Here is a 22,817-nt window from a genome sequence, read left to right on the forward strand (position 1 = left end):
AGAGCGACCTCTAGAGTCACACAATTCGAGTGGGCACCAAAGTATGTGTAGCCGAGTAAGCAAAAGCAGTGCGCGCGAGTGGTGTGCACCTCGCTCGTAGTGCGCGGGCAACCTCGGTCACAAACGTGAGCGCGCGCCCGACCGACCTCGGGGCCAATCACGTGCGGGGAATTAATTCTCATCAGCAGCCAAAGCGCCTTGGTAACGGCACGGTGGAGCGGATGGATGGGTGGATGGATGGATGTTTATGTAACATTGAGAAACAAACAGGGCAGCATTCTAGTACCTTATACTGTTACATTTCCATACATGAAGATTAAGTTGGACCTAGAATATGTTGTGGCATTGCAATGTCAGTATATTTCAAGAATGTAAGCCTATACTGTGTGGGTCTTTGTTGAAAGTGCATGAAATAATCAAACGGGTCAATAAATGTGAGATTGCATAACCATTACCACTTTAACAATCAGTGCCAACCAAAGGAATCTGATGCCATCAGTCGTTAATGTGATTCAGCTGCAGATGACAGAATAGGTGGTTATATAGTTACCAACACTGCAGGGTCGTAGGCTCGGTTCCAGGATGAAATGACTGAGGGCAGTTGAAATTGGTGAGGGGGCACACATAATTTTTATATAGTATAACAATAGGTAGGCTGCATGAAACTTAAATTGAGGGTGCCGGATTTGGGTGCCAGGCCTCTGGCCCAGCACCTGCTGGGCCGGGACTCATTTGTGGGATTCTGACACATTTTGTCCCTTTGTTTTCTACATTGTTTTTAATTATTATCATTTCAAAACATTAAAAAAAAACGTTTGCTAAAAAAAAATCATGACTTAAAAAACAAAATTCAATGATGTTCTCATAAATTTCATGAAGAAATCAAAGAAAAATCTAAGAAAGTCCATAAATCTCTCGAGCTAAAACGTTTGGGAACCACTTGATTAGGTTATCTATATTTCTATATTTCCACAATAAAAGGCCAATATCCAACTTGTAGCCTTGTAGCCACTGTAAGATTCACAAGCGACTACATTCCATATAATATATGGAATGTCACTGACTGTCACTGGTCATATATGGCATATATGGCCAATGAGAGTCAGTGATTTTTGGCTGCCCACACAGCTGGTTGAGTGGAGCCAAACAAACTACAGCGACAACATCTTGAAGATTACACTGAGCTCTTGTTCTGGAAATCCCACATCAAGACAATTCCCACCCCACTGTCTGCATCTATGATAATATAGTTAAGTAGTCTCCCTCTGGCGTGTGAGATAAAGTGAGAACACACTTGTGCATGTGTTAATTATGCTTCTGCTTAGAAAGCAAGGGACCATAGAATAACAACCACCAACAAAGCAGACTAACAATAGGTTTGCCTGCATATACTACAGTAGTGGACCTCACAGCCAGCAGCATTCACTAATGGTTTTAGCATATAATAGCTATTTTTATAGGTTACAAACAGTACAGTAATATCCAACTGAAACATTTATGTGCCTGAGGCCGATTCTAAAAACACCTTCTAATCCTGATTTACGTTTTCCAAAAAAAAAGGGGGAAAAAAAGAAAGTTATTAATAAAAAAAAAGGTATAATTATGTTTTATGTATAGGGATTTCCGGTGTAAATGGGTTAACAATGCCATAGGTTGTTTTTGTCTAGACTATTTGTGGGATCATCTTAACTGGTGCTTACAAGGGAATATTGCCTTTGGGGTGGAAACCTCATATATGTCCAAACTGTTGGGACTGATGAGGGTTAGGTTTTAGTCAGGTTCAAGTTAGGAGCAGTGAGGATAATGGTTAAGGGTAGGGCCCAGGGTCTGACAATCAATGGAAGTTAACCTTTCATTTTGCACAGTATAGGTCCTATACATGTCCTCACAAGTAATAATGACAGCCAAAGCACATTGTTGCAATTGGGTCCCAAATATTTAAAATTGAAATGGGGAGTTCATGTTTAATGTGTTATGTACTTAATGAAATATGAATTCACCAGTACAAACCAGACATGTTTTTCAACAAAAAAGTAGTGTCCATTTTATACAAAGACATAAGACAGGGAGGGAACCATTCATGTACTTTTCCTTTCAGACCTTCATGTGTGGTGTTGTTTGAGATGGCACAGTGGGACCATCTGTGAACTGTCCTCCCAGTGCCAACTAATACTCCACCCATCTGGCAATACAGGTAGTGAATACCCCCATAGTAGGAAAGCATTTCAACAAAAAACTTGGCCCAAAGTTTGTTTACATATATACGGTCATTTCCTCCAACTTTCATGGGTGACTGGTCTGAAATGGCCTCAATTTTCCAGGACGTTGTTCATGGTTTATAGTAGTTTGGTTTGTTGGCCTTTACTTTGGTCCCAGCATGTCACTGGGTCTCACCCACCGATCAAACTCCTCCTCTGTCACGTAGCCCAGCTCTATAGCCATAGCCTTCAGCGTGGTGCCCTTCTTATGCGCAGTCTTGGCAATGGTGGCCGCCTTGTCATAACCTGAACCAGACAGAGAGAAATACATTTGATTAGTTTGAACAAACTTAGAGCTTGCTTTTGAGAGACTCATTCTAATAACACAGTGGTGTCTGACAGCCCTCTAGTGGTGAAAAAGGGGAATGCACATTTATTTAGTTATGCATACAAACAGTATGTAAGCATGTAATTTACATAACAGGTTAATTTGTTTGCATGTCCATAAGTGCAGACTGATAGGGACAGTTAATAGTTTTGGTACCTACCAATGTGTTCGTTGAGAGCTGTGACCAACATAAGAGAATCATTCATGAGTTGATTTATCCTCACTGTGTCCGCCTTGATGCCAACCACACAGTTGTTAGTAAAGGACAAGGAAGCGTCACCAAGCAACTGTGCCGAGTTGAGAACATTTTTAATCTGCAGAGAGAGAGAAAGCACCGTTAGAAGATATATGAAGATCACGACACTGACCTGATCAAACCCTGGATATCCATACATGGTTTGAAATGTGACATACTAGATCTGCATATATAGAGCCGGCCAGCAACTCTACATCTGACCTCACTGACACCAGGTTTAACTCCTGCTTCTCAACTGTGCCGTATTGAGAAGCTCTGTTGTTTCAGCTTGACCTCAGGGCGACTTAGTGGTGGTACAATGAAATGTGGGCACGTAATTTTAGTAAATACAAAGCAATGATAAAATAATTCAAATAATGTCCATCTTCTCTACACTCAGTGGTTCCCAACGTTTTTAAAATCTCGAAAGCACCCCAGTCTCAGAAATGCCTTTTAACATGATTTAATGCATCTGAAGTTACATAAAACAGTTTGCTGCAAAGCCTCAGTAACAAGAGAAGAATCGAGACATGGAACGCAACAAACATTGCTCACAGCACTGCAGCGATGAGACAATCACATTATTCATTCAATGCAGAGAGGAAAGTAAAATATTGATACAGTAAGCACAGTGTGAAATATTCAGTACTGTGTTCTGCATGCGTACAGTGACCTCCAGCATACTTAAAAATAATATATCTTTCCGCTCACCTGACCTAAGGACGTTCTCTGTAGACTAAATTGTTTTATACTCGCTGCTGCTTGACTTTCTGACCAATCACACATGACTGCCATTGGTGTCATCTGCAGTGATTTTGGCTAATCTGAAAATCTTGGAAGTCCAAGAAGTGCCAAAGAAAGCTTTGCTCAACCTCGCTGAACTTCATTTCAACAAGTATACTGCCCACTTGTATGAGTGAGTAGGCAAAGTTTGAAACCCAATGTAATATCATAAATATTGTGGCTGTTAATTTAGTCTTCATGTGACCACCGCGCGCTGACTTCAGGTGCGGTACCCGTTCAAAACATATCAAATAAATAACGTTTTATTAATTTAGTCCCCAGTGTGTTTTTTGTCTCTGTACTGTGTGTGTGTGTGTGTATATATATATATATATATACAACATACACACACAGTCACACACACCGGTATGCAGATAATGCACATACATGAAATTTGTCCTCTACATCTACCATTCTATAACCAGCAGTGAGCAGCCATTCTGTAGCGCTCTGGGAGCAATTCGGGATTAAGAGTCTTGCTCAGGGACACACATACAGGAACAAACACACAGGAATCCAACCTGGGACAACCAGGGCCTCTGGCTGCCCAGGGCAGGCGGGCTCACTAACTACTCAGCTATGGCTGGCTGCCCCGGTTGACGTGGCGATCAACAGACGTCTTGTGTGCAACAGTGCATACACCCATACCTAACATTTAAGCTAAAGCATGATGAAAACAGACCAATAATATAATTAGGTATTCTAAAACCTATACATTTGCCAATAACAAACAGTTCACACACACACACACACACACACACACACACACACAGAACACATTAAGAATGCACACTCACAATCATGGGCTTAAACACGTTGAGCTCAAAGTGTCCGTTGGCGCCTCCGATAGTGACCGCCACATGGTTCCCCATTACTTGAGCTGCTACCATGGTCATCGCCTCACATTGGGTGGGGTTCACCTTACCTATACATAAACATACATCCAGTTAATGGGGTTCACCTTACCTATGCATAAACATACATCCAGTTAATGGGGTTCACCTTACCTATGCATAAACATACATCGAGTTAACGTAGCTATAAAGATGCACAGACTGCAGTTGTAAATGTGTAACCACTTTCAATCTGGCATACTTATAAGTGAAGAAAAAAAAGCAAGAAAAAACAATTAACTAAGATTTACAAAATAAATGCAGACATAATGTAATTTAAATGTTCTACAGCTCACAATGTGCTGTATTCACGATGCATTGTGAGCAGCTTGTAGAATAGATCAGCTATTTCCATCGTACGAAGATGTATATGCGGCTCAAGTTGTTAAACTGTTCAGTGTGTGTGCGTGCGCGCATTTTCGTGTGCATGCGGCAAAGTTCAAAGGGTGAAGAAAGAAAAGGCCAGACCTAAAATAAAAATAACGGTTGAAACCTGAAGCTGTTGCTATGGACGATGGCTTTCAGCTGGACAGACAGACAGACAGACTGATAGACTAAGCCAGAGAGAAGGATAGGCAGGGAGTTGTTATGTGTGCAGGTCTCTTTACTTTGTGTGCAAAACTACTCTTAGTTATAGACAGTGCCATTTTGTAATACACACCCAGACTTTGCTTACTGGCTTGAATTATTTGTTGGCACAAAACAGTAGCTAAGGCCCCATTTACACTGGCAGCCAAATCCAGCCTGAATCAGATCTGAGCCACATCCAGATTGGAATCTGATTTGTTTAAATGAGTCATGTGACTCATTTAAACCAATCGGATTTCAATCTTGATGTGGCGCAGATCTGATTCAGGCTAGATTTGTCTGCCAGTGTAAATGGGGCCTAAGAACCGTTTAGCTCATTTCAATAGTACAGCTCTCCATATCTTTCCGGGCTATATTATGCGGTACCCGCCGATTAGTGGGCTATTTCAATACAGTTATGTTGTAATTTTGGTTTAGTGTGGCAATTTCTCGGTTTGCATTTCATCAACAATTTGACTTGGCCATGTGGAAAAGCTTCGGCCACTTCCCCCCTTTTGCAACCAGAGCTTATTTTAATGATGTTTAGGACACAAGAAACACTTTCCTGGGGGGTTTTGTGTGTCTCGTATGTTTTTTTTCGCCATGACGCCATGTTCATGACCAAAAATCTGTCATGAAAATGTGGTCTCACTTCCTTCCTACAAAGTCACACCTCCATGCAGCCTCCCCCTCTCCACAAGGAGGGGAAGTGCACTAAAGCATTATGGGCATTGTAGGAATCCAGTCAAACCCTAGTCAAACACACAGACTTCATTATTTTTCTGGCCATAGGGTGCAAATTGTGCTACTGTTATCTACTACAAATACTATTAACATTGAGTGACTGCAGTTTCTTCCAGCGGTGAAATATCCCTTTAAGCCTGATTTCTACTTAATCAGAAAATAGCAGCTCTACAAGCATCACAATGCATTGCATGCAATGCACTGTGAGATTGTAGATATGCTACTTTCAGGGTGCGACATCACATGGGTGCGTGACAGCCTATACATTCTCTGGCACTGGCTTTCACCCGCTGACCTGGCATGATGCTGCTTCCAGGCTCATTCTCAGGCAGTATGAGCTCTCCCAGACCAGAGCGGGGTCCTGACCCCAGGAAGCGGATATCGTTGGCAATTTTCATCATGCTCACAGCCACGGTGTTCAGGGCTCCACTCAGCTCCACCAGCGCGTCATGAGCTGCCAGGGCCTCAAATTTGTTGGGCGCTGTAATGAATGGCAGACCTACCGAAAACATACAGTTCAGTCAGGACACTCTTGTTGTGATATAAACCATATTTTACATACTTCTTGTTGTGACTCTGCTCCTGTGATGCTCCATAATTAATCTGCTTGGTGTGTGTGTATCTTGGCTCACCCGTGAGAGATGCAACGGTATCAGCTACTTTCTCCGCGAAGCCAATACGGGTGTTTAGTCCGGTGCCAACGGCAGTGCCACCCGCTGCCAGCTCGTACACCCTTGGCATGGCTGACTTTATCCTCAATATACTGTACTTCACTTGTTGGACATATCCGCCAAACTCCTACAAGCCAGACAGGCACACAAACACAGTTTGAATGCATCAGCGTGCCAAACACAAACCCACAGGTTTGATGTTTTTATCCCCGCCGCAGCTAATCTCCCCTCAGTACTCAGTTCATCGTCTCTTATTGTAGACAACTACTTGGCTGCTAGATTCAATTATGACATTGCCTCTAACTGGCATGTACTGGTAGCAATTGTAATCATTATGTTTGTCACATATTGCCCAACAGTCGGGGGTAGGTTCTGTAATATCTTGGAACAAATCGGATCTCGGTATGAATCTCATGGGTCAAATTAAGGTCCGAATCCGCCTTTGTTTTTGGACCAAATTTCAAGGGTCCTTTATTTGAGCTCGGCTCCATCATTTTGAACCTGTGAAGAGCTCTACTTCCATGTCCTATTTTCAACAACCACATCCTGAGTCAGGATGTGGTTGGATTCCTGACCCAACCCAAAAGTTGTGGAAATTGTATTTATTTATTACTGTACCTGCCCGAGGGAGAGGGGCACAGCATCCTGCGTGTGTGTGCGGCCGATTTTAATGATATCTTTGAACTCCTCTGCTTTGGCTGCCAGCGCGTCGTGGAGAGCCTGCAGGCCTGGCAGCAAGACATGGTGCACCTCGGTGGCCGCAGCGATGTGCATGGCAGTGGGAAACGTGTCATTCGAGCTCTGGAAGGGAAATTATGCACACACGAGAGAACTTTGTTTAGCGTTCCATAGCCTCCAGATCTTGGGAAAGACAGAATTAAATAAAGGCTAAACTGAATTTAACCCATTTAGGCCTGACGTCGAAATAAAAAAAACGTTCGCTCTGAAAGAATATATACCTATTCAAAGATTTGTGCCGCATTTTTACGATTTTTCAAAAATAGCAGACCTACAAGTTCATAGCGCGCCACTCGGTGGCGCGCTATGAGCTTGTAGATCTGCTATTTTTCAATAGCTAAAGTATAACAGAATGCTTGAAACACCAAAAGGGGTGCCCGCCCAAAATGGGTTAAATGCCGGATCTCTGGAAAGCCATAATTAAATAAAAAACTAAACTGAATTTACAATGCCATCACAGCATCACCCACATCTCCCAGAAGAACTGGTAAACATACTTACTGTATGAATCTAGTCTCAAATAGGCCACCAATACGTCTGGTGACATGATCTAAATTCAACGTAGCGGCTAAAACTGGGTGGAAACCGTTCTGAGATTTAATGACTAACTGCATTGCAGAATCAATTCAAGGGCAGCCCTTCATATTGGGACGGTTATGCGATTGTTTTCCAAAGCAGTAGATGTAGGTTTTTTAGAGGCTGTTGTCTCTGCTATTTAGTCACTATATTGAATTTAGAGGTCACCAGATCAGAGTATGAATCTAACAGAATCATAAAGACAGACACTGCATTACCTGGCTCTTGTTTACGTGATCGTTGGGGTGAACAGGGTCCTTGCTTCCAAGCTTTCCCCCCATGATCTCGATGGCCCTGTTGCTGATCACCTCATTAACATTCATATTGCTCTGGGTTCCGGAGCCAGTCTGCCACACCACCAGAGGGAAATGGTCGTCCAGCTTCCCAGCTGCTACCTAAAATAAAAAATCAATAAAATTCAAATTCAATAAAAATGTCAAATACTGGTTCCTACTCTCATCTGTATGTACACTCTTGCTTGTGATAAAGCAGGTAAGGAAAGGTGTGTGTGTGTGTGTGTGTGTGTGTGTGTGTGTGTGTGTGTGTGTGTGTGTGTGTGTGTGTGTGTGTGTGTGTGTACTTGACCTCGTCAGCGGCCTGGACGATGGCGTCAGCGATTTTGGGGTCGAGGCCGTAGTCCTTGTTGACCTCAGCAGCAGCTCTCTTCAGGACGCCAAAGGCCTTAATGACCTGGATCTGAGAAAGAGAAAGGAGAGAGAGAGAGAGAGAGAAGGGGTGATTTAAATGTAGATGGGTACAGGCAGGCAGTCAGTCAGTAATTTATTCAATGAATAGGCCTTTGTGTGAGACTTACTGGCATCCTCTCAGAGGGACCCCCTATCTTGAAGTTCATGGTCGATCTGACTGTTTGGGCACCATAGTACTTGTCAACCGGCACTTTGAGCTCCCCAAACGTGTCGCGTTCAATCCTGAACTCTGAACTGGCCTGTACAGGCACACAAGGTACACAAACAAACAGTAAGTCAAATATAACCTAACAATGCACAAGCTGAATTGAAGTGGTTTATCAGTCTGGGCAAATAAACAGAGCTCTGGCTGCTGGGGTGTCTTCCCAACTAGGAGTTGTTGAAGTTCACAATCAATGACTGAATATACATATATAATATGTATATTCAATATACAATACAATATATATGAAGTCAAGGCAATAGCATGGGGATTATTGTTCTTTTGGTGGAATTTGGTTTTAATCTAAACAGCAATGCTAACATTGCAGGGTAGTTTGTACCTGGGTGCAGCCTGTAGTTAGTTACTAACAGTGTAGTAGACTACTACCGGCATTAATAATGGGGATTCAAGCTGATCAAACATGGAGTTGTACTGACCAGGGGCGTAACTAATAGTAATACTATCTGACTAGTATTATCCAACAGCTAGCAGTATTGACAGACAAGTAAACTGACTTTGACCTCTGGTTGCTAACGTTAGCAAATGAGATACTGGCTGGCTGACAAGCTAATGAGCACATATGAAACAGTTGCTTACTTTAGAGTGAATTAACTACAAACGTGAACATGCGTGAGTCGTGACATTACCCAACGCACGAGCACACTTTACATAACAGTTAGGTTGCTAGCCTGCTAGGACGGAGACTATTCTTCATTCATTTTACACTGGCTAAGCTACAGCTAAGAAGGTCACACCGTACGGGCTAACAGCTCATTAACATGTTTTAAAAAGCATCAAACATACCATTCTGGAGGGTGTTATGAGTCCAGCGCTGTGCTTCGTGTTGGCGAGGTGCTTTTGCAGAGCCAGCACTCTGCAATTTAATCTGTGCACGTTGCGCAGAGAGCGATACATGGCGGACACTGCTGTCAGATCCAAAGGGCGGAACCAATGTGTGAGCCAACCAAATGTCCGTTTTAGGGGGCGGACAGTGGGGGGAGATAATTGAAAGCAGCACCGATCGACAGTTGATGGGAAAAGCACTCATATGCTCTGAACAGATCTAGCAACAAATAATAATCTGTTTAGAAATAATATCACTGTCAGATTTACCAGTTATTTTCAGCAGAGAAGTTACAGTACACATGAAAACACTTATCTAGTGTGTAGCTTCCTTCTGAATGACATCACACAAATGACAAATCTGTGGTCTAGTCAGTGTGATGCTGTAGTGATGATATATATCCCTATGTTACTGACACTGTTGATTTGGCTTAACCACTGTGTTGTTGTTATTTGCTAATTATAAAGAACTCTTGTTTCGTAAAGAGTCAAGACAGACAGATCGATCGATCGATCGATAGATGATGGATGGATGGATGGATGGACTGCACAAATAAATGTTATCAAACATTTAACAAGTCATTTACAACTCTTTGACTTGACTAACAGTTTGTGAATGATATATTACAAAAGTGTTGCTGTGGGTTATGGGTTAGTGGCCACACACCACCACCATGAGAGCTAGTGTAATTAAGTCCTGACTGAGACAGATCCTGATTAAGTCATGTAGGAGGACTATACGTTTTTGAAAAGAGTATCAAGCTAGTAATAAGGAAACAACCCATAAAAAACAGGCCAGATAACTGAGGATTGGTTAAACTGGTTTCTCTTTAATGTAGTGACATACTACATTAAAGAGAAACCAACTACAGGCAGGAGTCTTGTCCACATGGTGCTTTCTACATGAATATGTAAACAGTAAAAATCCATTTGGTAGGCTACAATTTCCACACTCTCAGACCTGAATTAACATTCAGCATAAAATGCTGGATCATTGCAACTATGTAGGCTATGTATAGGCCTAGTATCAGAGATCTTTGAGCTTTAGTGTATATTAAAAGGGCTTTTTAAGTTGTAATGTCTGTTAGAATGCAGCCTTACTGAACAAAAAAAGATAGTGTCTTTTTTTGGATAGTCGTATGATTATAATTGCCTGCAAGGTACAAAGAAAATATCCAGTCTTTGTAAAGACTTATTTCAGACAGACACAAACTTCCCCAGCAGGGGGAGCTCTACTCAACAACCTTGGCAGAGGAGAATGGACCTTTCAAGTTTTACTGCTGTGCTTTGGGACCATTTCACTGGCACTGGGTCTGGCAGAGTCAGACAGGCGGACAGGGAAATTGAGTACATTGAGTTACTGTGTATTTTCTGTCATGTATTCCAGACAGGAAGGTTTTTGCCGTCTGCAGGAAGTAATTAAAAGGGCAGGTTTTACAAAACTGATGCTATTGTGAACCGATATATGTCCACGGCCTATACAGAGGCAATAATCATCAAAGGACTGAACATTGCGTATAAGTTATGATCCCCTCCCCTGACCACAATTCCACACTCAGTTTTTTAAGCATTATTTGTGAGATATTGGTTACTATTTCCATGTATTGCCCTATTGTAAATCAGATGGAAAAGGGGCGACCGTACCTGTTACCGATCAGATTACCGCATGACATGGTTCACAATCTGATTTTTTATATATTGTGTTAATACCTTAAATGATGATGTCCCGGTAATATATAGGAAACAGGGTTTTGTATTTTGTCAGTAGCCTACTCAGTAGTCAACTTGATTGTTCTGATCCAAAATCAAATGTCTTGTTTATTCTTCTCTGAGTTGCATAAATCCGGGGTATTTGCTATATCGTCCAATGAGCATGAGCCAAGCCAATCTCTAACAGACCGTGTTCGTGTTCTCATATTAAAATAAAAGATGTTGTAAGCCTATAGCTTATACGCTAAGCTATAATGGCCCAATATAGCCTGGAATCCAGCCTGATTCCATAGAGACTGATCCCACGTTCGTCTTTTTCTAAAGCGGTCTGGATCACACAGGCTAATGCAGATATAGCCTATGGTTTAGGACGAATAGTCAAGGAGGGTGATATAGGCCTAATTCCCAGCCAAGCCAACAAGGCACTATATTTCCAAGAGGTGTTTTAAAACAAGATGTTATTTTTGTTTGTTTTAGATCATGATGAATGCTGACTCTGAGTGAGTAGGCCTCTATATCCGGCGCCAGAACAGTGACCAAGCGGCTCCTCTGTCCAGTCATCAACATGCTTTTGGACATGAGTCTGACGCCACGGGGGGCGGGGCGGATCAATGACCTGCAATGATTGTCCCAATTCAAATATTAGCCATTTAGTGATTGTCTTTGATGTTGAGCGATGCGTCTTCGAGGTTCCTCAATCATATCCCCCTGTTTACTCTCTGTCCATTTATCTAAATCACAATCGTTAGAAAGTTGTCAGTTAGGGGGCGTGATGCCTCTATTGAAGACGCACGCACGAGATCGAACCGTTGAATTCAAAGGGTAAGGTGACGGTCTAATTGAAACCATTGATAGCATGATATACCGGTAGGCCATTTATACGAAACAGTCAAAGTGGTCCTTCCTTGATGGGGCGCCAGGGGGTCAAATTAGTTAAAGTTTTAACCCTATAAGCCTACTATAGTCAAGTAAAGACCATATTCGAAAAAAAGCCGATCTTGATGCGAAGTGATGAGCTTGTAGATCCGCTATTTTAAAAAAGATTAATTTTGAAATAAGCAGGTCAATTAGGCTATATCAATTTAACGGTCCTTATTGACGTGATAAATAGCCCATTATTATTATTATTATTATTATTATTATTATTATTATTATTATTATTATTATTATTATTATTATTATTATTATTATTATTATCCTATTCGGCCTATTATTATTGACCATATATCGGTATATCCATTTCATTTGTAAACTCACTAAATATGTAGCCACGTTGATCCTTATGTTCAATGAACTATTAAACACTATTTAACTTTGCATGCATGGTGCCATGATGCATGCATGCAGTGTCATTTGAATTGGAGATCAGACAACGGGCCCGTTTTTGTGCCGCTTGATAACATTGAAACAGAGAAGTCATTCGTTACTGTTTAACTAATCTGGGGAAACGATATGTGCGCATATGATCCAACTAGTGAGCCATTAGATTAGAGCGACTAAAGTTTATAGTGTTATTATCACGATAACCTAACCGGCTACTGATGGGGGACGCGCCTCTCCTCCAGCATTCATTCAAATCATGAGTTAATCACTCAACACTACCGTTAGTACCTACAGATGTTTGCGCAGGTGTCCATTGTGATTAATTGTATTGTAAGCTGCATCGTTATAGATAACATTCACACTAGTGTGTGACTAGTCAAATCCTAGAACGATTTGTAGCCATGCATGCGTAAAAACATAAACGTCACATTCTATTTAAGGCTATTTGCCAGGTAGGCCTATACAATCCTAGAAGAACTGTCTACTAATGTCAACCAATACAATACAATACAATACAATACAATACAATACAATACAATACAATACAATACAATACAATACAATACAATACAATATCCTACAATATAGCCTACAATTGTCATGATCCGTGACCTGTTTTGTCACCCTCATGTGTTTCCCTATGTTCCTTGTTTTGGGTTTTACTTTTGTGTACTTTTAAGTTTTATTTTGTAGTGTCTAGTGTCTCTTGGTTTCCTGTGTTGCCCATGTTTACCTGCCTTGTCTAACCCTGTGATTAGTGTAGTGTTCTCCTCCTGTGTCATGTTAGTCTCCCAGCCAATCCCTGTGTTGATTTGTCTGTTGTGTTCACCTGTGTCTAGTTAGTCCTTGTCTATTTATATACCCTTGTGTTTTCAGTTCTCCGTTGGTTCGTTATTTATTGTCACTGTGAGTATGTGTTAGTACCTTGTTCCTTGACTCCTCGTTTGCCATGTATTTCAGATCCCCTAGTTTTCCCAGTTTAGTGTTTCCCTTTGTACTCCTTGTTCTGTGTTCACTTCTGACTGCCTACCCGTGTTTTGACCTTTGCCTGTACCTGGACACTGATGACTGCCTACTCCTCTGGTTTTGGTGAAATAAAAACCTTCATTTGAACTGAGCTGCCTCTGCCTCTCATCTTGCACTTGGGTCCTCATTCACTGTCTTGACTCGAACCGTGACAACAATAGCCTACAATACAATATACAATACAAATAATAGCTTAATAATATAGCTTGTTATTATTATGCTAATCACAATAACAGGGATAATAATATAGCTAAACAGCGTTTTTAACTCCAGAGTCAAACAATTTAGCTTCATGTGTAATATTATTATAAGACATTAATGATGGTGATCACAGCCTTGCATGGCCGCACTGTCCAGGCATTAAAAGCCTGATAACATTATCCTCACACCGTGGGAGTCCAGTCGAGCCGTGAGCCAATCAGAGCGGCCCTCTGGCCACCTGCAGGAAGTCTGCCGTCCCGTTATCTCCTCCTCCTCCACATGCAGCAGAGATATGAGGCAACGGCCCCAAAACCGTTGTAGCTCACCACTTTATAGACCCTGTCTGAGTGCCACTCCGATGCGGGTAGCCTGCCTATATACACGCACACAACACACACACACTCACGATACACACATACCCGTTCTGGTAAAGTGTCACGAATAGATGCGGATAGAATATAAAGGCAGCTCTTGAAGAGGACGTCTTTACTGTGGAAGTTATAGCCTATATGTCCTCCTGTAGTAGAATGCTCAACCAGCACCGGCGTTTTTTTGGCAAAGGGTTCTTCACTGGTCTCCTGAAATAAGGCTATACTGTTAGTGGACAAACAAGCCTTAAAAACATCAGCCTATAAAGAAAGAGAGAAGCGAAGGAGTTATCCTCTGTGGCATTGGATTGGAAGTATAGCCTCATCTTCTGATCAGAATTAAGAAGACGATGCAGCAGCAGTTCCATCACAGCGGCTCAGCTGCGTCCCCAACCATGAGCGTTCCTTTTTACGCGCCGACTCCTCTCCAGCCGAGTCACCGCGACCCGACCCCGTTCTACATCGACGACATCCTCGGGAGGAACGGCGCAACAACGGCCACGTCGTCCTCCTCCTCCTCTCCCTCTCCCACCTCCTCATCCTCATCCTCCGTCTCTTCCACGACGCATCACCACCATCATCATCTCCCGGTGGTCCCCACCACCACGCCGACCCTGCTGCCGTCTCCCAACTCCTCGTTCACCAGTCTGATCGCGCCCTCTCCCTACCGCACGCACATCTACGAACCCACGCCCATCCACCCGTCCCTGTCGCACCACCACCACCACCACCATCAAGCCGCGGCGGCCGCGGCCTTGACGGCCACCTACGCCTCCGCGGGAGCCTTCGCGACCTCCATATACCCGTTCCATCACCACCGGTCCATGGGGGAGTACGCACACGCTCTGCTCAGGCACGACCCTCTCGGTAAGTTACTATATAGCACAATTGAATCCTCATGCATGCGCGTGTGTTGGAACTCTGAGTGGGCTGCCTGCAAATTACACTTTTTGTATACCTCATTTTGTAATTTGACAGTCCATAAATGCGCGATCGATGCGTTGTCTATGCGAGTATATGCGCATTCTTCGGCGAAGGCGTGCAGGTGCTGCGTAAAATGTCATATATAGCCTGATCTATAATCAATAATCAACATGCAGAATTTTCAAATAATGGTGAAGTCGTGAAGCAAGTTGACAGTTGACTTGACACCATATCGACTGGCCTTGCTGTGGCGGCCTCATGTTGGCTGCGGTTTATAGTGGGATGGCTTTGTACTCTGACAGATCTTTAGGGGAAATACTTTCATAATATATACAATTATATCGTTATCTGTTTTCGCCATATTTGCAGTATGATTGACTCTCACTCTCAGCCTTTTACTGGTGCGTGCGGATTTGCGGAAGAAAAGCCCTGTCTGTGTTGTCTTTGTGCGTGCTGCTTCGTCATGCATGTCTGAGCCCTGTTGTTACTACATCATGTTTGCACAATGCAAACTTTACAATGCTTACTGAGGACTTTTTTTGTCATTAAAAAACACGGTATTTTTTTTCTCCACGTGCATGCTTACAACCCCTATAGCTTTAATGGAACTTACTGAATGAACTTCGCATATATATGCCTATATATGTGCATAATTATTAGCATTTTGTTTTACTTTTTCTTTAAAAGTAGGCTCTCTGAGTCTCAATATATATAGGTTCTTAAAAGGATATTGACACTTGACACTACTGAAATAGTGTCACGCTGTATATAGGCTATACGGCCATGCGTTTATGACAGACACACATTTGTGTTCCAACAACACCAGACTTGTCCATTCAGTCTTGTCCGTGGCAGCCTTGACTTGTCTTCCTGCGTCCCATTGTTCTGAAACATCTGAGGACCAGCTCAGCCTGCACAGTGACTAAAACACACTAGGCTCTAAATCACTTGTTATTTCACCGCTGCATTGTCGCTCTGTGTGCGTGTGTGCGTGTGTGTGTGTGTGTGTGTGTGTGTGTGTGTGTGTGTGTGTGTGTGTGTGTGTGTGTGTGTGTGTGTGTGTGTGTGTGTGTGTGTGTGTGTGTGTGTGTGTGTGCGCGCGTGTGTGTGTTTGTGCGCGCGCGCGTCCACCGAACCGTCCCTCTCTCCTCTCCCCCACTGTTCTCTGTTCTGCAGCAGCGAAACGAGTCAGTAGACCCCTTTTCCGTTCATACAGGAAGCTGTGAGCCTCTCGATAGGAGTAAATCTGGTTTCAGAAGCTGTTAAATGTTTTCCTGGCCAACCCGGGCCAACCCGGGCCACCCCCGGCCAGCCGCTTCCTCGGGAGGCCGCTGCACGTTGCTGATTATTTTATCGACATCCTCAATACAGACATATTCAGGAAACACTCGGCCTCTGATAGCCCGGGATCCGTTCTTGCACATAGTGTTGCACTTCCTCTGGCTGACTGGTATGGGCAGCCACCGAGGATGTGTGACTGACTTTCTTTTATTAAAATAAACCAAAGACACACAGACAAGACAACGCACGGGCACATCAAGACGGATAATGCTCCCTCAGATAATGGAGAAATAAAGATGAAGTCAGGCGTATAATCTATATTCCATGGCTCCAAGCCGCTCCATGCAGGTTATTTGGTGTGTTTAGGCTTTTTAATAAGTCTGTAAAGGCCCAATGACGATCGTTTCCTATTAATTCAGGCCAGGGCGGCCTGGAATAATATAACATTTGGTCAATTAAAAATCTTTGATGTGCTTGAGAAAAAGGTAACATAACATCTGCAGGAATTCTGAAATGTTGGTCACATTATTGCTATAGCCCAATGCTTTATATTTTACACTCCACGAGGTTATCTATGCCGAAAAGAACTGTTATTTTTGACAAGCGACACCATGCATCGAATAGCATATATGTCTACGCGTAATACGACATTATTCTAAAAGCCTGCCTTTGTGAACTTATCGATGGGGTATTTCTTTGGTCCTAATTGCGTTTCTTCTATCTTCGCAGTCCTGATGCAAAGACAGCAAGGAGGCCAAGCTTAATAATATATTTTAAAACATCAATAAAACTGCAATCCTTTCAGTTATGTTGACACGAGTTGTTTTGGAGTTTATACTTTTTAAAGCTTTTTTTGCCTTGGCCTCCTATTAACTTCAATTAATCGAATATATAACCTATATATTCGATCAGGAACGTGACAAAAAAAGGTCATTTTGGGGGGTGAACAACCCCTTTAAACGGTAACCGCTTGTGGTGGAGAAGAGGGAACTTACTTGTGTTTAAGTGAAGGCCATCATCGGCTATAATCAGGCCACAGATGCAGGAAGCACATGAGCGGATATTTGCCCATAGTTTTCACTCTGTCACGACCTTCCTTAAAAGCATCGCATGCACGCAGCACGCCAAGGCTGTCACACTCATTATTATTGTTTTCTTTAGAGCCATTAACAGGAAAGGAAACGGGCAAAAGGAGAACACATTCTTTGATTTGTTTTGGCTTTGCTATTATTACAAAGCCTTATCCATCAGCCAGGCAGATTCATGTTATTCATTTGTAATAACGAATAGGCCTATATGGGCTAACGATGGCAGTAATCTGATTTGGTTGTCTCTCTGTTAATAATTAAACAAATTAAACAAACTACCCACGCATATAGAAGTGAAGGAAATGTGTTAATTTGTGATGATTGCTGTCTATAAGGCCCATATGGCGCTAATTGATATTTATAGCCTAGTTATAGCATACCTATATTTAATATTTTTCTTTCCTTTTTTTACCAAAGGAAAACCACTCCTACCTATATTTAATATTTTCCTTTCTTTTTTTTTTTACCAAAGGAAAACCACTCCTGTGGACTCCATTCATGCAGCGGCCTTTACACAAAAGAAAAGGTGGTCAAGTTCGTTTCTCCAACGACCAGACCATTGAGCTGGAGAAGAAGTTCGAGACGCAGAAGTACCTTTCACCGCCCGAAAGAAAACGGCTGGCCAAGATGTTACAACTAAGCGAGAGACAGGTGAGCTTCAGTTCATTTGGAAAATATAATGATGTATGCATCATGTTTGCATGGTGTGATATATTTTGAGGGGAAAAAAGCACGCAACTTTCTTAAAATCACGAAGGAATTGCACGTCCTTCTATTGGGCAGGGCTATTGCGTACTAGCTGAACAACACGTGGAGTTTAAGAGGCTCATATTGAGACTGAAATCGGACAATAAAAACGCTCACACACTATTTCTGTTTTCTCCTGTAGGTTAAAACGTGGTTCCAAAATCGAAGAGCCAAGTGGCGAAGACTAAAACAGGTGAGGAAAAGATTGGAACACAAAAGGGGCAATTGTATGATTGTTATTTTGTATTTTTGGAATTCACCTGCTAACAATGGAAACGCCAATATTTATTGCGTATTGTGCGTATTGCGTATTGCGTATTGTGTATTGCGCATTGTGCGTAACGTATAGTCGCTATACATGGTTTTGGAACTGTCCTCCTCATCGGTGCTGAAGTAGGACAGTAAATTAAACATAATATTTATGTCTCGATCTGCAGGAGAATCCAGGTAAGAAGGAGGCGGAGGACGACGGAGGTTCCGCCGGCAGCAGGAGTAAAGGCGAGGAGGCGTCAGACCCACATCATGGTCCGGATAAGAGGCACCAGGTGTCGGTCTCTGACATGTCCCAAAGCCGCTCTCTGCACTCCTCCTCCCCGCTGTCCCACAGAGACATGGACTCGGACATTTCACACGACGAAACGGACAGAGAACTGGACATTGAGGAGAACGACGAGTTTCAGCTCAATCCACAGTTTTGAGATGACATTTATATTGAATGGCTTTATATCCATCGTTGGAGACAGTGGACGCACTCACACCGGGACTTAATGACCACTAACGGGTTTTAGCCTACTGTGTAGGCCTTTTCTGAAACACGTTCTATCTGGCTCCGTTGTTTACATTTACATAACCAAAATAACCCACTGCCGCCGACCGTTGAAATTAATAAACTGACAACGAAATTACAAGTGTAATTTTGGACCTTTTAAGAGCCTTAAGAGGTATATGTCTTGGTCTTGATAAGAACATCATAGACATACTGATTATGGGTTCGTACATACATTCGAAGCGGGTGCTGTAGCGCTTTGGAAAAGGAGGAGGAGGAGGACAATATTTTAAAACACTGAACTCGCTCGTTAATTCTACTGACGTTTTGTTTGTTTGTTTGTTTGTTTGTCTGTCTGTTATGTAAGCTATATACTTTTTATTCACTGTAGGCCTATAAAATGAATAGCCATGCATGAGGCAGCATGAGTCAATGTCCTGCTATTGTTTTCTATCGTCCTATGGGCTGTCGCTATAGTCTAAACAATATGTTTAGTATTTTGTACATACTGTATTTTGTGTCTGTTGTTATATGTGTTTTACTTTTCCCCCGTCGACACGCACTGTAAATTACTGTAGTCCGTCCAGCACTAGATATTTTTATAGGCTCTTCGGTGATGCCCGTTTTATGCGATTGAAAATAAATATATCGTTTAATTGATTTAGCAGCATGGATGGAGTGATATGTAGCAAGTAGCAACATACAAAATACATAAATAATGTCTTGATTTAGGTTGCCTCTGAGGTTGTATATATAGTTTGTACTCAAATTATGCATTTGCATAATTGTTTGTGAAATAAAACTGTGACGATAATGAGAGAACACTATGCATTAAATACAATGTCTTAACCGTTACTTGGTGTTTTATAGTGTTGGAAAGTATTTAGCCCACTTAATTGTAGCATAGATAATACGATCTTGAGGTAGGCCTACAGTACTGTATATAGCATGCAGCAGTTTCTGGCTTCCTCACAAATATTAGGCTATACTTTAATTATTATTAGCGACGGCGTATAGGCCTATACTCCACAAATATCATACTTTAATAGCCTTCCTTTAAAAAAAAAAACCCTGAGATAGTCAGTCATTAACGTATATCTTCATATAATTAGTCCTCGATCACTAATGTTCATGATAAAATGGATTTTTTTCCCTACTTGGTCTGTGTCTCATATGAAGGGCTGTTGGTATAGTTCAGAAACCCGTCCACCAGTGATATCATCGTTAGACAGATTTTATTTTAAACAATAGGCCCGCCTATCTATATATTTTTAATATTTATAGAATTTCATTATCGTGAGAACGATGGCTTCCATTTTCGGATTGCAACTTTTTAATGGAAAGCCTGCGGTTTCTATTAGCTTGAATTCCCCATCATGATGTCACTAGTGCCTTGTGGACGGGTTTCTGAATCGGAACTGCCCACAGACTGGGTAAAGAAATGTGGTATTTTATAATGAATATTAGTTATGACCAATTATATACCGGTAGGCTGAAAAGTGATGAAGTGGTACAAGATACTTTGTAGATTTAGATTTAACATAGCCTACAAAACATTATATTAGTCAATTAACACTGCCGGATTCAGCCGGGCCTGCCAGGTGTCATTCATTACCTGCACGCACCAACCGCGTGTAGCCTATATGCTCAGTGCTCACTGAGGAGACGCAATGAAACTCGTGGAAAAGTGGAAATATATGACCAAATGTTTCTGCCAGAACCTTCAAATGGATATGAAATTAGATATGAAACAATAGCTGACCCCAAATGTCAGCAATAGCCTACATTATTGGGTGAGTAGACTATAAGCCGTAAACCCACACACGAGTCACGACACACACACACACACACACACACACACACACACACACACACACAGAGTACAACAACAGCCTTGACTCACCGTCAGTCCGTCGCAGGAGGAGGGCATAGAAGTAGGAAGCAGTGACCTGCTGTCATAGCATCTCGAATTGATTAGGTTTTATTTTGGTAACTTTATATTTTAAATAGGCCTTGTCTATTTAAGATTGACAGATCTTGTGTAGACTATAGATATAGACATTATTTGTCTATATCTGACTAACGTCTGCTATCTCAACAGACACATGTAATTAAGCTACTATTGTTTCCATGAGTATGCCTATGCAGGCATTTCCTGCATGGTGAATCAGGGCTTGTGAAGGGTTTAGGAGAGTAGCCTATGGGCCCTGAACTTATTCTAAATACATGAGATTTGGTGTTTATAGCATGAAAAATCACACCCGTGTGAACTGAGTGGTGCAAGGTCTTATATAGTCTGATCAGCTATGTCAGTGACGTCACACACTAACCATAGCAACCATGCTCGTTTTTTTGGTACGAACACGTGTACACGGGTACAAAGCCAGTTGTTTGCACCACTCAAAAATCAGGGAACCCAAGCCCTTTCAAGTCGTCATAATTGAAATGTCATCTAATAAAACAATTGAATTACATTATAGAACTATAGGGCTTGGTGTCCTATAGGAGACTACAGACATCAATTTACAAGACTTCAAAATCAGGCTTGTGGTTGTATCTCTCCTCATAACCTCATACCTTTATTCAGGAGGTGCTTTGTGTACAACCCTGCTTATACTGTATGTTCCTTATGGCACTGGTTCTCAACAAGGCATCTGGGGACCCCCAGGGGTCCTTGAAGGAGTTCCAGAGGGTCCCCAGCTAAATTAATCGAATAATCAACAATGACCGGTCTGCAATTCAGAGAGTGTGCAAAAGTCTGTCCATCTGTACACTCATGAGTAAATCAAACCAAGGGCGAGAAAGCATGCATCCACCTGGGTGACAGCAGACTGCTGGGCGAGCGCTGGCGCTTTGGCATGGGGGGTCAGTTCAACACATTCTGTAGGCCATATATGGAGCGTGTTTTGAGTGTACAGGGTTTGATGAGGTCAGATCAACATATGGAATGTCAGAACAGGTTAGCTACATATATGGAGATCTGCACGGCTGCACTAATAACTTTGGGGCGGGCCCGTCTAGAGTTTGAATGGACAGGTATCAGTCAAATGGGAGACATCGAAGAGGAAGGATGGGTGGGGATGGATCAACATATGGAATGTCAGAACAGGTCAGCTCCATATATGGAGATGTAAGGGTTTGAGGTCAGATGTACAGTTGCTTGCCGGCTCCATATATGCAGATCTAGGTGAGGATCCAGTCTTCTCCATGTATGGCTATCCAGGGTTTGATGAGGTCAGTGTCGTGATCTTCATATATGGAGACAGCCATATATGGAGTGTGTCACGGGGCGTGATGGACTAACGGCCATATGGTGGTGTGACGTTTCACGAGGCGTGATGTCACGAGGCGTAATGGACTGACAACCATATATGGAAGCGGGACCTGACTGACGGACGGACAGGTTTTGCAGGTTTTCATAGTAATCTGCGACCGTAGGTGCATGTTCACATTAAAAAGCAACACAGCAGAAAACAATGTGTGATATGTCTTCTTTTATTTTCCTGGACAGAGTATTTTATACAGGTCTCAATCGTTCAGAAATAGCTAGTGTTCATTGACTGCAATGTAAATGGTGCATTTAAATAGCGCCTTTATCCAAGACGCTTTACATAGATTGTGCATTACATTCACCCATTCACACACATTCATACACTGATGGCGGCGGAAACCATGCAAGGTACCAACCAGCACATCAGGAGCAATTAGGGGTTCAGAATCCTGCTCAAGGACACTTCGACACTAACTCTGGGGGAGCCCAGGTTCGAACTGGCGACCTTGCGGTTACCATCCGGAAACTCTACCCCTGAGCCACCGCCGCCGCCGCCAATGTAATGTA

The 22,817-nt window shown here is 42.4% G+C and overlaps 2 protein-coding genes across 2 annotated transcripts; one reads left to right on the forward strand and one right to left on the reverse strand.

Moving 5' to 3' along the window:
* Positions 1 to 1,914: 1,914 nt before the first annotated feature.
* LOC306914789 (fumarate hydratase, mitochondrial-like) lies at positions 1,915 to 9,665 on the reverse strand. Its single transcript, XM_079491988.1, has 10 exons — positions 9,507 to 9,665; positions 8,608 to 8,739; positions 8,379 to 8,489; positions 8,012 to 8,188; positions 7,098 to 7,280; positions 6,441 to 6,606; positions 6,104 to 6,307; positions 4,402 to 4,529; positions 2,747 to 2,900; positions 1,915 to 2,504 (listed from the first exon to the last, which is right to left on the reverse strand). Exons 1-10 carry the CDS (start codon positions 9,615 to 9,617, stop codon positions 2,362 to 2,364), a joined length of 1,509 nt encoding a protein of 502 aa, XP_079348114.1. The 5' UTR covers positions 9,618 to 9,665; the 3' UTR covers positions 1,915 to 2,361.
* Positions 9,666 to 14,154: 4,489 nt separating this feature from the next.
* On the forward strand, positions 14,155 to 19,781 carry hhex (hematopoietically expressed homeobox). The gene is made up of 4 exons (XM_079492504.1): positions 14,155 to 15,040; positions 17,939 to 18,117; positions 18,356 to 18,406; positions 18,651 to 19,781. The coding sequence occupies exons 1-4, from the start codon at positions 14,524 to 14,526 to the stop codon at positions 18,909 to 18,911; spliced, it is 1,008 nt and encodes a 335-aa protein (XP_079348630.1). The 5' UTR covers positions 14,155 to 14,523; the 3' UTR covers positions 18,912 to 19,781.
* Positions 19,782 to 22,817: the final 3,036 nt, after the last annotated feature.

The sequence above is a fragment of the Electrona antarctica genome (assembly GCF_951216825.1).
Source record: "Electrona antarctica genome assembly, chromosome: 22".
NCBI lineage: Eukaryota > Metazoa > Chordata > Actinopteri > Myctophiformes > Myctophidae > Electrona > Electrona antarctica.

Bases quoted from the DNA above. Each gene is read 5' to 3' on its own strand.
- LOC306914789 (XM_079491988.1), bottom strand. From the start codon at position 9,617: ATGTATCGCTCTCTGCGCAACGTGCACAGATTAAATTGCAGAGTGCTG. The intron at 7,281-8,011 runs GTAATGCAGTGT...TTTCCCTTCCAG, and splicing joins ATCACGTAAACAAGAGCCAG to AGCTCGAATGACACGTTTCC. The intron at 4,530-6,103 runs GTCAGCGGGTGA...GTTTATGTATAG, and splicing joins TGGAAGCAGCATCATGCCAG to GTAAGGTGAACCCCACCCAA.
- hhex (XM_079492504.1), top strand. From the start codon at position 14,524: ATGCAGCAGCAGTTCCATCACAGCGGCTCAGCTGCGTCCCCAACCATG. The intron at 15,041-17,938 runs GTAAGTTACTAT...TTTTTACCAAAG, and splicing joins GCTCAGGCACGACCCTCTCG to GAAAACCACTCCTGTGGACT. The intron at 18,407-18,650 runs GTGAGGAAAAGA...CTCGATCTGCAG, and splicing joins AGTGGCGAAGACTAAAACAG to GAGAATCCAGGTAAGAAGGA.